At 31.2% G+C, this 16,193-nt stretch overlaps 1 protein-coding gene across 1 annotated transcript; it reads left to right on the forward strand.

Moving 5' to 3' along the window:
• The first annotated feature begins 4,346 nt into the window (after nt 1-4,346).
• LOC148277232 (putative sodium-coupled neutral amino acid transporter 12) lies at nt 4,347-10,262 on the forward strand. Its single transcript, XM_088233165.1, has 5 exons — nt 4,347-4,551; nt 5,430-5,639; nt 6,054-6,340; nt 6,968-7,185; nt 8,342-10,262. Exons 1-5 carry the CDS (start codon nt 4,513-4,515, stop codon nt 9,118-9,120), a joined length of 1,533 nt encoding a protein of 510 aa, XP_088089291.1. The 5' UTR covers nt 4,347-4,512; the 3' UTR covers nt 9,121-10,262.
• The last annotated feature ends 5,931 nt before the right edge of the window (nt 10,263-16,193 follow it).

Below are 16,193 nucleotides of genomic sequence, written 5' to 3' on the forward strand. Positions count from 1 at the left end.
TACCTCTCTGTATTTATATTTACTAATTCTAAGATCCCCTTTATCCAGTTTTGATTTTGTTAGAGCACAAATAGTTTTTTTTTAAATATATAACATGTCTTATTTTGTATGGCCCAAAAAGATAGTATTACAAAATATACTAAATGTTCTTAAATATGTGGGAACATTTAAAGATAAACTTCACTGGTAAATGAAAATGTGTAGGTCGAAGTATTATTTCAAATTTTCTTTTAGCATCACAATATGCAAGAGGCCGAATTGAATTCAATAAGAAATTGCAGCACAGAGCATCTGGACTTGAGAATGGTTATATTTTTATTATTCTGATCATACCTAGAATCAAATCTGAAACCCAATCCTGTGCATGAAGTTATTAGCTTGGTCATTGCACCATCTATTTTTTTTTGCTAATTTGCTAATAACAAAAAAATTCAAATATTACGGAGTATTAATGCAAACACATTTTTCAATTAATAAAAATTCTTGAGCCGCGACATGCTGCCACCGGTGGCAATTGTGGGAACCTCTGGAACTAATATTTTAAACACCACCTATTCTGTTTTGTTCTTGAATGTTGTCGTATAATATTGTTGTGCAAATACCTTTAAAAAGTGTACGTCTGTTCTGCAAAACCATCCTATAATGTTTTATCCTTTTTGTGTACAAGTTACAAGTTCATACTATTCATAGCGTTTTTGAAAAGCGTATGCTGTAGCAAAATAATGAAAATAGCAAAGTATTTTTTTCTTTTAGATTAGACTACTTGTATACTAGAAAAAAAAATATTTGTGCACTTGTCGTTTTTATTTGCATGAATTAATTCTTATGTATATATTTATCTCCATCAAAACCAGGATGAAATATGACCGGAGTCCAGATGAAAAAATAAAAACCTGGTAACCCGCTTATATGAAAATTAATAAAATCAATTGTGGCTTTACAATAAACTTCCCAACACGTCTTGCAGCTACAGAGCGCAAGAACGGTTGAGATTCTAGACGAAATATAATAATATATATCCATTGTATAGGTTCAATTCAATGTATCGCTATGGATTAAAAACACTGGCTTAGAAACACATTTTTTCATTTAATCACATACACATTTATAGTTGGAAGTTTAATTATTCAATGGAAGAAGTTGAAGAATAGATTTAGTTAGTGAATTTACGTAATATAAATGCTAATTTTACCAAACGTCTTGCAGTTACAAAGCGCATAGAGTGATAAAATTCTAGCAACAAAAAATATATTTTTTTTAATTCAGCAAAAATAAAATTATTCAATAATGTCTTTCTGTGACATATGCAGTGAGATGTATCATGTAACTTTATTAATGTTTTTCGGTCATATTTCTCAAACACAAAAACATGTCTTGGATGCTTTTTTCTTGCGTTTGAGCTTGGAAAACATTTGATGAACTGTCAGAAAAGGTGGCATTTATCTTGTGTTCAGTTTATTCGATACAAAAAAAGTTTTTTTTAAATGATGGGTTACGGTGTTTTGTTTTTACAGCACGATAAATAGTACTTCCTATACGATGACTTTCAGAGAGATCTTTGAAAACACAGCCCAACTAGAATGACCGTAAAATGGTTTCATTTTTGGGTTAGTTCTGAAAGCTTATATTTTATGCCGCAAATCAATAAATTTCAAGTAGTCGTAGTAAATGAGCCACCCCCTTAATCACTTAGTTTTGTTGTATGCATAATTTAAAAATTCCAGCTTCATTTTATAAGGAAAAAATCAAAGCATTTTTGTATTTTTAAATGGCAAATGTTTTTCAATAACTAAAACTTATTCACTTTATCACGGGGGGGTTAAATAATATGTAAAAAAAAAATTATGTTTTTGTTGGGGGGAGTTTTTTGGTTATTGATGGGAGTGGGCGATGAGAGAAAAATTAAGATGAGATTTGATCATCTCGTAGGCTGTGCAAAATCAAGTTCCGCGTTCGCGCGTATGAATAGACGTAAGCTGTCCGTTTCTCCGCTAAGTGAGAGAAAGCGAAGACATCCACCGAACGGAAACTTGAGATGAAATTGGAAGATCGCGTCTTCCTGGTGCCTCATCGGATATGTAGAATAGTAAGTTCCTTCGCCATGTGTTCCCATTTTTATTCCCCATCATGATAATATAATCCTAATTAAAACAAAATGAATTTAAAGCCCAAAAGAAAATAAAGAAAACTTAAATCTAATCTGAAAACGAGTAAATTGGAAGATAATTTAAAAAGCTTGAATGTTTTATGTACCTATGTTTATTAAGCTAGAACATGGAAATAATCTTAGAACTAGTTACAAACATGAGACAAAGAAAAATACTTACAGATCTAGGTCCTTAACTAATGCAGTTCATAATTGTCACTCTTCACTAATATCTTAACTCTATCACAATATGATCGGTGGTTTCACTTATGTGGAGAGATGACGGATGGTAGTCCGGATGCTGTGTTCGGACGAACACATGCTGGGCGATGTCCTGGGCGGAGATCTGCCATGGATAGAGCCATGGGCGGCTGTCGCCGTCCCATGGCGATGGTGACGGCGACAGCCAGCTGGAAGCCTGGCCGGCCGTGGGCTGGGCACACGCGCTGGCGGTGCAGGAAGCTGGCGTTCCTTTGGAGGACGATGGATGTCCTGGATGTGGAGGGACCTTCGCGGATGGAAGGGGGCCTCCGATGACCCTCGTGGAGTAGTCGGATTCCACGAGGTTTGCTACGTAGCACTGGCTACCCGTACACTCACTTCACTTCAACTTCTACGACTCTCGACATTGTAACGTCTCTGCGATCGACGGTACGATCGCGCAGACTCGACTCGCTTCCTTGACTGTCGACCGACTCTTGGTCGACTCTCCTTCCCGACTCTTTTCCGACTCGTTTGTTCCGACCGTTTGGGGTGGTTTTATAACGCCCAATTTAGGAGCTCTCTCCTTCTCCCCCTCACTTATTGCTTAAAACTCATTGTCTTTTTTCCACACTTATTCGTAAACATCTCGTCATATTTAAAACAAAAATATTATGTTCTGCATATTATTTCTTATAAAACTAAATTATAATTAACTAAGATTAGAATGTATATAAAATTAAATACGTTTAAACTTATTAATTAAAAATAAACATACACTAAACATAGAAAACTAAATTATTGAACTAACGAAAGGAATTAATAATTTAGAAATGATCCACCTCTTAGTGTAGTGGTTGGTGCGTTCGCCTACCATACTTGAGATCCTAGGTTCAATTCCTGGCAAGGTGGATGTAAAATACCTTCATACATATTATTAAATAATCGCTGATACGTTGCGATTGGAACACTGGTGCAGTGCCTTATGTACCACGGGCGCGAATTAGAAAATGATGGCGCAAAAGTTAATTAGAGTTTTAAGTTAATATGTGGCAAGTTGGAATAATCGGCACGCGTACAAATGAAGATGTATGAGATTTGAAGAAGAAAGGTTTGTATATATCATAGAGGAATTAATTATGCGTTTTACTTCGTTATAAGTTTTTAAAATAGAAATATTATTTTAATGGCCATCGGTTTGCGAATCATAATTAAAAAGATTATGTTTTTCCCCAGCGGTAAACATGGGTCAATATTTATTGTTAAAGTTATTATTTTCAATAGAAAGGGTTTTGGAATTCCGGGTAATTCGCCGCTCGGTCATTTGAATTTAACCCGAGAACGTAATTGACATTAACCCTGGACGAAATCTTTGTAAATACCTAGTAACGGCTCTGGTTAATGGGGATTTATTTTAATGTATTTATTTGTAAAGGCCGTCATTAAAATGGGGTTCTTTTCGGAATCGGCTAGCATGAACTAAAAGGTTATATTTAAATGCATTATTGCTGAGAAACCCCAGATTAGAGAAAACAATAGAACGTATTGGAAAGTTATATTTAAATTCGTATTGAAATATTTTGAAACATCGCCGCGTTTTTTCCCAATACAAACAAAGGTTAATTTATAATCTAGAACGAAAATACCTGCTTATTTTTACGGGGACAAAAGATTTTAATTCCTGAATATTTTTAACAGGTATGTTTAGCTCGTATCAACTTATTTACCAAGAACGCTCTCAACAGAAATCTTTAGTATGGTAAGTTAGTGTTCAGAATTATCTAATAATAAAGTTTTAAATTTTTTGAGCCTATCAAATCGTAAAATAGGAACATAGAACAAGTAGGTACTATAAATATGTTTTAATTCCGATGGGGTTCTTTTTGTAGAAAATAGTCCTTAATGACAATTACATTAAAGTCTATTATTCGATGTGCAAACTCAGTTGAAATTTTACATTTTCTGTTTCTAGTTGGTCTGCCATGTGTCAAAACCTTTTATTCCTCCGATCGCGAGTTGTCAGTTGACAGCGAAGAAAATTGACAGTGCAAACAATCATAAATAAAACTCTTTGACTCTCAATTTTTGAATTGATACACAAATAAAATTATTTTACAATGGGAATCTCCTTTCAGATTTAAATAACCTGATTTAGTTTTTCGAGAATGCCGCAAGTAGAATCTGGAAATCATTATTCGCTATGGGTAAGTGACATTGTATTGTTATTGTTTTGGAAATTTCACATGCGTAATTATTACATTTAACTCCGAACCTGTTGATTAAAAAGTGCATCGCGATTGTGTATTCAGTGCTACATATGTTGTTAAATTAATTAAAAAAATGAATCACCAATTCAAATGATTTTATATCGATCATGTATTTTTGTATTAGTCATACACTTTATTAAGATACATTGTGACAATGCCAGATTAAAAGTACTTGCAAATGCGGGTACAATATGTTTGTTTTGCATACATACACTATTCTCCTATCGTTGTTTTCTTTATAATGATTATAATTTAAATTACAATTATATTATAAAACTGTTGCTATAGTATATACTTCGCGTTCATTATAAAACACATATTCTAAGAGCCCTTAGACATTTATGTGATAAAATCTATAAATATATTCATTCATTAGTGGTGTCCACAAGTATTCTCCAAACTTTTCTGTAACCTGACGACTCGCAAATCGTAGAGAGGTCTGTAGACTTTGTGGATACCATGTTCTCCACATAGGGAATGAACATGGATTAAGTAAATAGGTAAGTTATGAAAATAATGAATTTTTAAATATTATTACGAGCCATCATTATTATCATCATTTCCCTGTTCACACCCATAGAAACTGTTGCTATAGTATATATTAGGTATTGGTCCTCTGGTACATTTTATGCATGAAAGCAAGAGGATCAGTCTCAAACAAAAAAAAAAAAAAATTTAAAACAATTTTTCCTGAACACGGTCGATATCTTTTTATTTATAACATATTTCACGGGCAGAACTATATGCTGATATCCTTTATTCCGCCCCGATGTGTGTTTTTATGATTCACTCTTTTTTTTACATTTCATTTCTAGGTGGGGTTAGTTTTTATTTTCAATATAATAGTAGGGACTGGAGCCCTCACTCTTCCTGCTGCATTCGCTAAAGCCGGATGGCTACTCGGGACTATCTCCATTCTCTTCCTCGCCTTTGTGAGTTTTATCACAGCGACATACGTAATCGAATGCATGGCGTGTGTCAACGCATTGGCCAAATGGAGAAGTATAGACCTTCCTCGAAGTCGGGTGAGTGTAACCAGAAGTAAATTATTATTTTCCACTCAAAAAGAGATATATAGCCTTATGGATCTTTATTGTTTTAAACATTAACTTAAGTGAGTATTTTTGTGGGACTCACCCGCAAACAATTTTTACTGTTGCCTACTCCTGCTATCGTCTTAAGGACGGTTCAGAAGGTGTTTCGTGGATTTCTTGTGCATAAATAACAAAATATAAAAAAAAACAAACAACGGAATACCTAGCATGGATGTCAAATTGCCGACAGTAAGGGAAGATGACATCAATTTCCCTCTCGGAAGAGAAAACTATGAAAAACTACTAAAAGCAGTAACACCAGTAGTTCAGTAGAGTTCAGTTCAGACATGATGTATGTAGTTTAATTTAGTCATCGTCGTTACTCATAACCAATTGTTTTTTCAGTCGATTCAAGCCGACGATGAGGGGTACGCCGAGTCGGACGAACACACTCCGATAAATCAGAGCCAACCGAATCACGGAAGTACAGACAGTGAAGAACATCTCATCCCACACAATCTGTCTGTTCGATATTACCATCTGGATACCAAAGTAGAGTTAGGAGAGATGGCCACCATGTTATTTAACAAAGTCGGGCGAATGATGTTTTATGCCGTCATGATTATCTACCTGTATGGTGATTTGAGTATTTACTCTGTCGCTATATCCAAATCTACTATGGATGTCATTTGGTAATTACAGGATTATTTTAGTAATTATTTAAGAAATTATTTGTTTACAAACTGTTTCTGTTTGAAAAAATAAACAAAGCTCTAAATGATCATGGAAATGAAAAAATATTTTTTAATGCTGTTTTTTTAATATATTATAGCAATTTAGTTGAAATTTGATATTAAAATAAAAATGGTAATATAATATTTTTAAAACGCACACCCCATTTATTGAAGCACATTACTCAGTTTTTGATAAATAAATTATCCTATTTATTTTTTATTTTGAATGAACGGATGTTATATTTTTATGTACGAGTTAAATATGTTTTATATCTACCCACAAAGCTTACTTATACATATGTTCTTCTGAAAATTTACCATGTGCCACAAATCCTAATTATCAATTTATTGTCAAACTGTCCTAAACACTAAATACACAATTTGACAGGAGAGCACTTCTCAGTTTCAATAGATTTTAGATTATGTATGCTGGGAAATAATTAGACATTAATGTAGTTTATTTCTTATTTTAAGATATTTTTCATAGACTGTGAATTATTATGTGCGTGTAATATGGCCTTAATTTAATACGTATATTTTTAATTTGTTGATGCTCTGAAGTTATCAATAATATTTTTATTTCAGCACATACAGTCCAGATAACACTTCTTCAAACAATCTTCCCAACGATCTTCCGTGTTTCAATATAAGTAATGCGGCTCAAGGACAGTTGGTGCTATCCAGATTTGGGTGCTACCGCATAGTGCTGATATGTTTCATGTGCACTCTCGGACCCTTTGTCTTTTTCAATGTACAAAAGACTAAATATCTCCAGATGTTCACCACCGTTATGAGATGGCTAGGTGAAGTATTAAAATCATGTTATCTCATTGTTATAAACTAAGGGAAATTCAACATTCCAAGAAAAAGAAAAAATCAGATGACTAATGGTAATTTTAAATATTACCTACGTGTATATTCTTTCTTCATTTCAAAGTGAAAATGTCCATTTCTGTTACAATGCGGAACTTCAGCCCTACAGGAAATTGGATACAAAAAATGTTTTCTTCCGTCACTGCAAAGGGACGTTTGTAAATTAATACAAGTGTGTAATTCTCCTCTCTTGTTAGCAAGTGTCTGGTTCTTTGTGCCAACTGAACCTATGGCAGGTCCGGCTCTGGGTCTAGCGTTAAAACATTTCAACGCCATAAGCACATAATGCATCTTTTAAAAACGTTGGTCTGTTCAATACAGTTTTATTAGCGGCTAAAAACTTGTCTCTTTTTTGTGACATTTTTATAGATAAGAATAAATTTTCCTTCGCTCATGTGAGAAATAATAAAACTATTTGCAAGAGGATTTTACGTCGGTTCTAAATAGAAGCAAAAAGAAGTCATTCTTTTAACATTGCTACTAATAGTCCTATGTGAGTGTTTATACCTACAGTAATGTTTGTTTTCGAGAGACATATTATGTACACATTATGTGTTATCATTAAAGTTATTGACTTTTGTTATATTAGCAAATTATTCAGTATCTAACCCATTAAAGTCATTGACATACTCTAAATTGCATAATATTGTATGTGTTTGTCAAAACATAATTGTAAAATGTTGATTTAACCTTTTATCATGCACACATATACTATACAAATGAATCATTGCGGTTGTAACTTTACATACATACTAAATATTACTCATTAATCATCAGTATGAACATTAGAAAATATTGTATTTTATTAATAAAATTCAATTCCAATTCCAATGTCCAATCACTAAACATCGGTTGAAAAAATATACAAAAATCATGCATAAATTTGTCAATTATTTTCGTCGTTAATAGTCATTTTTATGTGATCATTAATTAAGTTCTTTTCTCATTATCTCTGAAACTGTAATTTGGAGATGTCTGACTAATAAACTGGACTAGCGATATGCGCAGTATTGACCTTAGACTCGAGTTGATGGATCACAAAAATGTATAGTTTTTAAATGTTAATATTGTTTTATTTTTTTTCAGCTTTCATTATAATGATATCATTGGCGGTTCGTTTGTTGACTGCGGAGGGGGGTCCTAAAGGAGACCCTGTGGCCTTTGATATGAAAGGGATTCCGGCATTATTTGGTTCCTGCGTCTACTCATTCATGTGTCATCACTCCATTCCCGGTATGATTGCTCCTATCAAATCCAAGAAACGATTAGGAACATTTTTATCCCTGGACTTCATTATTATAACTTTTTTCTATCTTCTGCTTGCTTTGACTGGCATCTTTGCCTTTACCCACTTAGAAGATTTGTACACGTTAAATTTTATGCCCATTGATGAACCCAACACGTTCTTTAAAGTATTAGATTATTTCCTGGAATTATTTCCAGTTTTTACACTGACTACGACATTTCCTGTTCTTGCGATAACCTTACGAAACACAATACAAAACATGTTTTTAGATATGTCACGACTGTCTTCTTATAATCTGTTTTTGAGAAAAATGTGTTTCCCGATTATTACAATAATCCCGCCTATTCTCGTGACTATGTTTATCGAAGATATTACGGCGTTAGTAAGTTTCACAGGATCGTATGCGGGTACTGGAATCCAATATTTAATCCCAACTTTCCTTGTTTTGTCAGCCAGAAAACAGTGTTCTAGATTATTTGGTCCGACATTAAAAAACCCATATGAAAGTCCTTTTAAGCACATGTTTTGGTCAGTATTCATTATCCTGTGGTCTTTCACTTGTGTGATCTTGGTATCCTTACATTTCTTACAGAAAAATGTGAAAGGATACTATTTCTAGAACTATCATAATATACATAAATAATAAATGACTTAATTATGAAATAAATATTTTTGAGGAGAGCAATCTGAGACTTATGAAAAATACTTTACTCAGTGTTACTAAATTTTATATTAAAATATATTTTTCTTTAAATAGATTTTCATGTTAACATCGCAATTATAATACATAAATATTAGTTTTTGAATATATATATATTTGCTATGTAATTGATTGGTAGTATTATTGTAAAATTATAATAACTTTCCTAGAATTGCACAATTGTTTTTTTTTATCTTAACGATCTTAAACCAGCTTTTTTTGACAAAAAAATACATAGACCCAGTCATCTAGCATGCCTTTTATTGATGTAACACATTAAAAATAAATTCAGATTGAAATACTACGTCATTTATTTCTTTATTAATATTAATTTGACTGCTAAGTAAATGTTTACTAATCACAGCAGGCTGTTGTATTTTTTATTGAAATATTTTGTTGTAATTGTATCACAACAGTACCCAGATTATTCAGTTTTTAATGGTACAGAAAACCATAGTTCTGAAGGTACCAATATCTTATGTCCATTGAGTTATTAGTGGCATCCATCTTATTAAATCTTTCAATATACAATATATGTTTAGGAATGATATTAAAATTCCAAATAGAAAATTGACTTTCGTGACACATCTTACATAGCTGTGGCATTTAGGTAAAGAGGTACATGAGAAACTGAGTTAAGTATGCAGTTCCACTTTAAAAGGTCTACGGAAGGTTAAGTTTACAGATTATTACTCTAAGATATCATCCAAAATTTGATAAGTAACTTCAAATGGCTCCCCTGCACACTTAGCTAATAGTGACATGTATTTATTTATCTAAATGCCACAGATATTACAACTTTTATATGTTGATTATTGACAATTTTTATTATAGTACATATTCTTTCAGATAATTATTCTATTTATACTTACCTTATTTTCTCAAGATAAAAAAGAGATTATATTTAAGATTTTTAAGTATTGTACGTACTAAAAGTGTTGTACTACTAATTACCTTTCAAGACTGAATATTTTCAATTTTGTATATATTGTGCTTTGATCTGCTGCTTTTTTGACGAGTCAGGTGCAAAATATGAAATTAATAAATCAGATATTTTACAATTGAGTTTAATTATTTAACTATACACTTTGATATAATATATACATGTTAACCAATACATCTCCACATGCACAGTCATAAATTTAAGGCGGATTAATACAGGGTGAGAAATAAAAAAATGTTTGTAAAAAGCAGTTTGCACTGAAAAATAATGTTCTTTGCCTTTATTTTGTTATAGATAGCAATATAGTATTTAGCTGTTTAAAAAAAGGCAGGGGATTATTAGGTAACGCAGTATTTGATATTTCATAAGATAAAAGGGTATTCATTAATTTTTATTATTTTTTTAAATTGCAGAGCTTATGTTAAATGTCTAAGAGATTAATAGAAATGAAAAAAATTGGCTAGTAAAATTACATAAAAATGTGCTTTCTTATGCTGACCACCTTTTAACAGCAGTACACTGGAACTTAGTTTGACATGGTTTCGAAATAACACGGTTTAAAAATGAAATGTTTTTTTTAAACATTAATTTAACAATATGTAATAGTAATATAATGATACTTATATTATATCATTATTGGATTTCCCTAAATCGCTCTTTTACTTGGCATATTATAGACAATGATAATGAATAATCTTTCTGACGATTTTTAAAAGTAAATTGATGTCATGTTTTTTTTAAAATTTAGGTACCTACAATAAATAGTTACCTTTTTTTTTATGTGTGGAAAGTAATCTAGCATTGTTTTTTAATTAATTTACTTTTTTTAAACAGTACTGTGTGGAACGCGTATCCCTGAGTAAAAAGAGGTTCCAGTGTTCTTTAATAAAATGTCCTTAACCTTGTTATAACTAATCACAAAACAAGCCACTTATAATTTGGTGTCGCCAGATTAAAAATCAGTTGTAGTTTAAACGGTTATTTCTTTTTTGAGTAATAACTTCCATTTTTTTTATATTGCTTCAACAGCATTCATACTTTTAATAAAACATTAAAAATTAGTGCTATAAATTTTAAAATTGAGTGAGATTTCCTATCTTATTATTTAACATTTGGTTTGGTAGATGTAAAAACAAAATATATAAAATACATAGATGCATGGGTACATATGAGGTATATCCAGAAAGTATGTTCCATTTGTATTTCTTGCCGTATTATCCCGCCGCTTGTGAGATAAGGTCTGCAATTCGTTTCCTTAATGCGAAAAACATTAAACCAGTCCACATTAGAGAACATATTGTCGCCGTTCAGGCCAAAGTCACTAACCATAAAAATTTGTTTTGAGTTGAATATGCCATTCGAAGCGTAAAATTATGTTCTTTAAGAGGCAAACGCCTTACAAATCAAACTTAGAAAAAAGTTGTGTTAATCCGAATTATTTGTTTTTTAATATGTGACTATTTTAAAACATAAAAAAAACATTTGAAATTATTTTTTTAAAAATAAAAATTATTATTTAACTGCAGCATTATAATAATTATGAATATTTCCTTCCTTTCACGCTCTTATAGCCTTGCATTGTCCAGATTATATATGAGCAAAAGGCACATAACCAAATTTTAACCATCTTGCCTCATTAACTCTTAAAAGACTGTGCTGAATAATCCCTTTGCAGCCGGTGGTGTAACACAATGTGACCACAAGCATAAGTCGAGATATTTTGAAATGTAAGCTAAAATACCAAATTATTTACAATGGTATGTGTTAAAAATGATCTTTCTTCAAAGATGTTACATAAAAAATATAAAATTAAAGCATATTTATGCAAAATAAAGTTAGAAATTGTGTTCATTCCTTTTAAAATCCCGCCAGCGAGCGCTGCCGCCCGCGTCTGGTTGTCGAATGAATTCCGAATTACACTTACGACTGAATTTAGCGGAAATAGATCAACCGGGAGACTAGAAAGTATGCTATGCTAATACAACTCTTATTTGAATGCAAAAAAGAATATCAAACTTTTATTGCAAATAAATACTAGATTTTATTAGAATAAATAAAAACGCTGTTAAAACATATTCTTAGAATAATATTGAAATAAAACCTAAAAAAATAGCAAAAAAAACTTGTAAGAAATAAAATAATAGTACGTAATACGTGATATAATCAAATCATAATTAAACATACACAAAAATGACAACGTAAACACGTTTTTTAAAACTAGTTACGAATAAATTTTTTGAACACTTTAAATGAAATAACTTTGCACACTTCCTTGGGTAAACTTCCACTTATTTGTTTGACCAATTAGCGCTTTCACCCTCTAATGGACATCTTCAGACTGGCGAATATTATACAATCTAAGGATGATTTATAGAAATCAAAATATTATCTTAAGTGTGGAAATGAGTGGAAGTGTACCAAGTATTTTTGATTAATAACTTATATGTAAATGTATGTAAATATTACATCATTACAATGAAATTCCATCAAGAATTGTCAAAAAATAATTTAAATCAGATAAATTGTGAATAAATTGTATAAACATTTCGGGAACACGGTGTGTTAAATACAGCGTCAGCTACAAAAAACTTCACGCGACTGATATGTTCTCTGTCCCACAAGTGGTATAATTCTGTATCGTGCTCTTTCGGTATTGTTTTCTCGGTCACTCAAGCTCCGCCCCTAACGAATAGTGTCCTTGTCGGTCTTCTGATATGCTATATTCTCGTGCTCTTTCTTATAAAATTTAATAAACCACTTATAATACTGGCATCTCTTTCGTTTGTTTTAATTTATTTTACAAAATGAAGAAATTGTTTTTTATAGAAAAAGCCCGTGCATTTTTTATAAAAATGTTTCCTTATTTTGGTGTAAAAAAGTCCATATAAGGATTACAAAAAATATGAGTTGGTTATTTAAAAAAATAAGAGAGTTATTAAATGTTTTTAACCCGAGGTAGACATCCGTTACCGCATAGCCACACATGAGTTAAAAACCTTCTAAAAGGAAAAGTTACCATTGGAATTGATTAAAAATACATGAAGGAATATTTGTATGCATAAAATCTCCAAAACCCAAAAATCAGATTTTTTCTTGGTCTCCAAACTTTCAAATTGCAAACGAATTGCGAATTTTGCCTATGTGGCGACGATGTTCCGATTATTATTATTTGATTACAAGTGCCTACAAAATGGTGAGAGTTCTGTAGAATATAGTTTAAGGTCTAAACATTTTTTCACAATATAATTTTTTAAAAACATGAACTTGTTTTCTTTAACTTGTCAAACGGAACTACTTTCTGTATATCTCGTACATAGTTTAAAAATTTATAAAACTTATTAAAAATACAGACAAAAGTTATAATAAACATTAAAATAAATTTTTGTACACATTTTCATATTTTCTAGAAATTGATGTTGTAACTTGCCAGTTAAATATGATATTTACATTAAACATTTTACACATAAATATTGTAATAAAATATGCTGTAGCAAACTTATGAAAAACTGTTATACTTTGCTATTTATTATGTTTAATCATTCTACAGACTTTACATTGCACATTTATGTGATTCTCTATAAATATAGATAGTTGCACAATTAATAAGTAATAAGAAATGTATTTTTAATTAGGCACATAAAAAAGCATTATTATTTTCTTAATTCTATATAACAACACCAAGTGAATTTTCTCTTATACACGTATACACATTTTTACATGTTAACTTTTCTCTGTGGTTCAGAGTAGGGCCAGTTATGATTCCCAAAATAAAATAAATCGATTTGTAGTTATTTTGTATGACATTCATTGTAATTTGGAATAGTATTTTTTCTGTAGCTATTTTGCTGCGTCGACAGTATAATGCATTCGGGTTGTGTTGATTATGCATGTAAATATAAATGAAGTTTCCTTTCAAAGTTAACATTTTTTATTTAGCTGCCAGATGACAGCTCAAAAATGACATGCATACACAAATAAGTTTGGCTGAAAAAACATTGTCTTTGAGAAAGATGTTTGTAATATATGTTTTAGCACAGTTATGTACAGAAGATACTGATTCTGTTTAAAAAAAATAGTTTGGATAACTTTATTTTTTAATTTACAAATGTTCATTTTCTAATATTATTTTTTTATCACAATGATTTCACTTTTTTTTCTGATAAATGCAAAATTTGAATAGAAAAAATGGTTGGGGTCATCGTGGCATGATATATACCTCAAATCAACTTATTTACGTTATTAACATAATCAATGTTTCCTAGTCATTATGAGGTTCCATGTTTTTGTTTAAAAAAATTGATGTCATTAATTTTATTTTTACATTCATTTTTATGAACTTATAATATTTTTTTAGTATCCATACACAGGTAAGGTCTACGTGGGATCCTATTATCTATTATTTAATTTTTATGTTTTTTTAAGTGTGAATGAGATATGAGAAAAAAATCAGTAAAATAAAAAAGTTAAATAAAATATATTAAAAATAGAAAAATCATCCTTCTTAAAAAATATATATTCAAAAAACATTTCAGTCATCTCACGTTTTTATGCATTTTTTAAAAATAAAACATAAATGTAATGTGAAATAATCTTATTTATGAAGGTAGAAATAATATACCTCTTTACAAAAACTGAACATTTGAGATTCGATGCAAACAATAAACACAGCATACGAATAAACTACATAAATTTAAATTAAGGCGTATTAATTTGTTTCTTTTTTGGGCGTTGGATTTGTTCCGACGTTTCGGCTACCATTGCAGGAGCCATCTTAAGGGTAAACTGAGTCACTCAGTTCAACTCAACAAATCCAACACACACGGTATAACAAAAAATAAACAAATTGATTACAGTGACCGTGAAAACCTTTGTACCTATTTAAGGCGTATTATATTATCTTTCACTAAAAAACATGTTTTTAAAAATTTCAATAGAAAACTTACAATAATAATTATTATAGGAATAGTGACATAAAAAAATTATATTCAACATTGCAGTCAAGCTTACCAACATACATTCATACAACATTTCTTATGGTCAATATAAAATTTAATGTGGAACAACAACAAACCGTCACGCCGTTTCTCCGTAGGGGTAGGCAGAGAGGATAGAATGCCATATCACTCTGTCTTTGCATACAGACATTGCTTCCTCTACATTCATACATCTTCACATGCACGCACGCCGATTATTCCTACTCTTGACATGTCTATCTTCAAGTATTTGACGGACTTGATTGTGCCATGTCTTTCTCGGTCTTCCTCGTTTTCTGCATCCATCAACATTTGCATCGTAGATCCTTTTAGCCATTCTTTCGCTGTCCATTCGCTCTACATGTCCAAACCAACGCAGAACCCCTTTCTCGATTCTGTCAATAATGCATGTCTCAGCCGTACATAGTTCATATATCTCGACATCTGTGCACCTATCATACATCGTTTTACCACACATTCGCCCGAGGGATCGCATTTAACCTGTCAAGTAAAGTGGAATGTCTTATTCAAACTACATAAACACATTTGAAAATAAATGTTGGGTGCTTTTATTTAAATTGTGCAAAATTATTATAAGTACTTTTAATTGTTCTAGAATTCTTTATTTGTTAAAGAATGTTATTTACTCGATTTTTTTGATTTGTGCAATTTTAACAAAGCAGATGTACTTGGAAGTGGAACTTCTATATTCGTCATTAATTAAAAACGAAACTTGAGCTTTATTGTACTAATTAGATGTACCAATTAAAACAAAACAGCCAATAGTAATTATAATTCTGATTATGGTGTCACAGCGCCAATACCGGCAGTGGGAGTGTCTAATATTCATTGGGGAAAAATTTGACATCACAATGTGACGATTACCGAATATGAAGGCTGACGAATATAGGGATTACGCTGTATTGTACCGTTTTATAAATAAAATTAAACGTTCTAAAAAAAAATTAAACACTGCTCTTACACTACAATACAGCAGAGATTTTTATAGTGTTTTTGATATTGCATTTTATTGATGATCCAACAAATATTTACCATTGTGGGCAATTTTTTTCTCA

The sequence above is a fragment of the Micrasema longulum genome, unplaced genomic scaffold, assembly GCF_059751315.1.
Source record: "Micrasema longulum isolate JH-2025_06_02 unplaced genomic scaffold, ASM5975131v1 h1tg001067l, whole genome shotgun sequence".
Lineage (NCBI taxonomy): Eukaryota > Metazoa > Arthropoda > Insecta > Trichoptera > Brachycentridae > Micrasema > Micrasema longulum.

Bases quoted from the DNA above. Each gene is read 5' to 3' on its own strand.
- LOC148277232 (XM_088233165.1), top strand. From the start codon at position 4,513: ATGCCGCAAGTAGAATCTGGAAATCATTATTCGCTATGG. The intron at 5,640-6,053 runs GTGAGTGTAACC...TTGTTTTTTCAG, and splicing joins TAGACCTTCCTCGAAGTCGG to TCGATTCAAGCCGACGATGA. The intron at 6,341-6,967 runs GTAATTACAGGA...TTTTTATTTCAG, and splicing joins TCTACTATGGATGTCATTTG to CACATACAGTCCAGATAACA.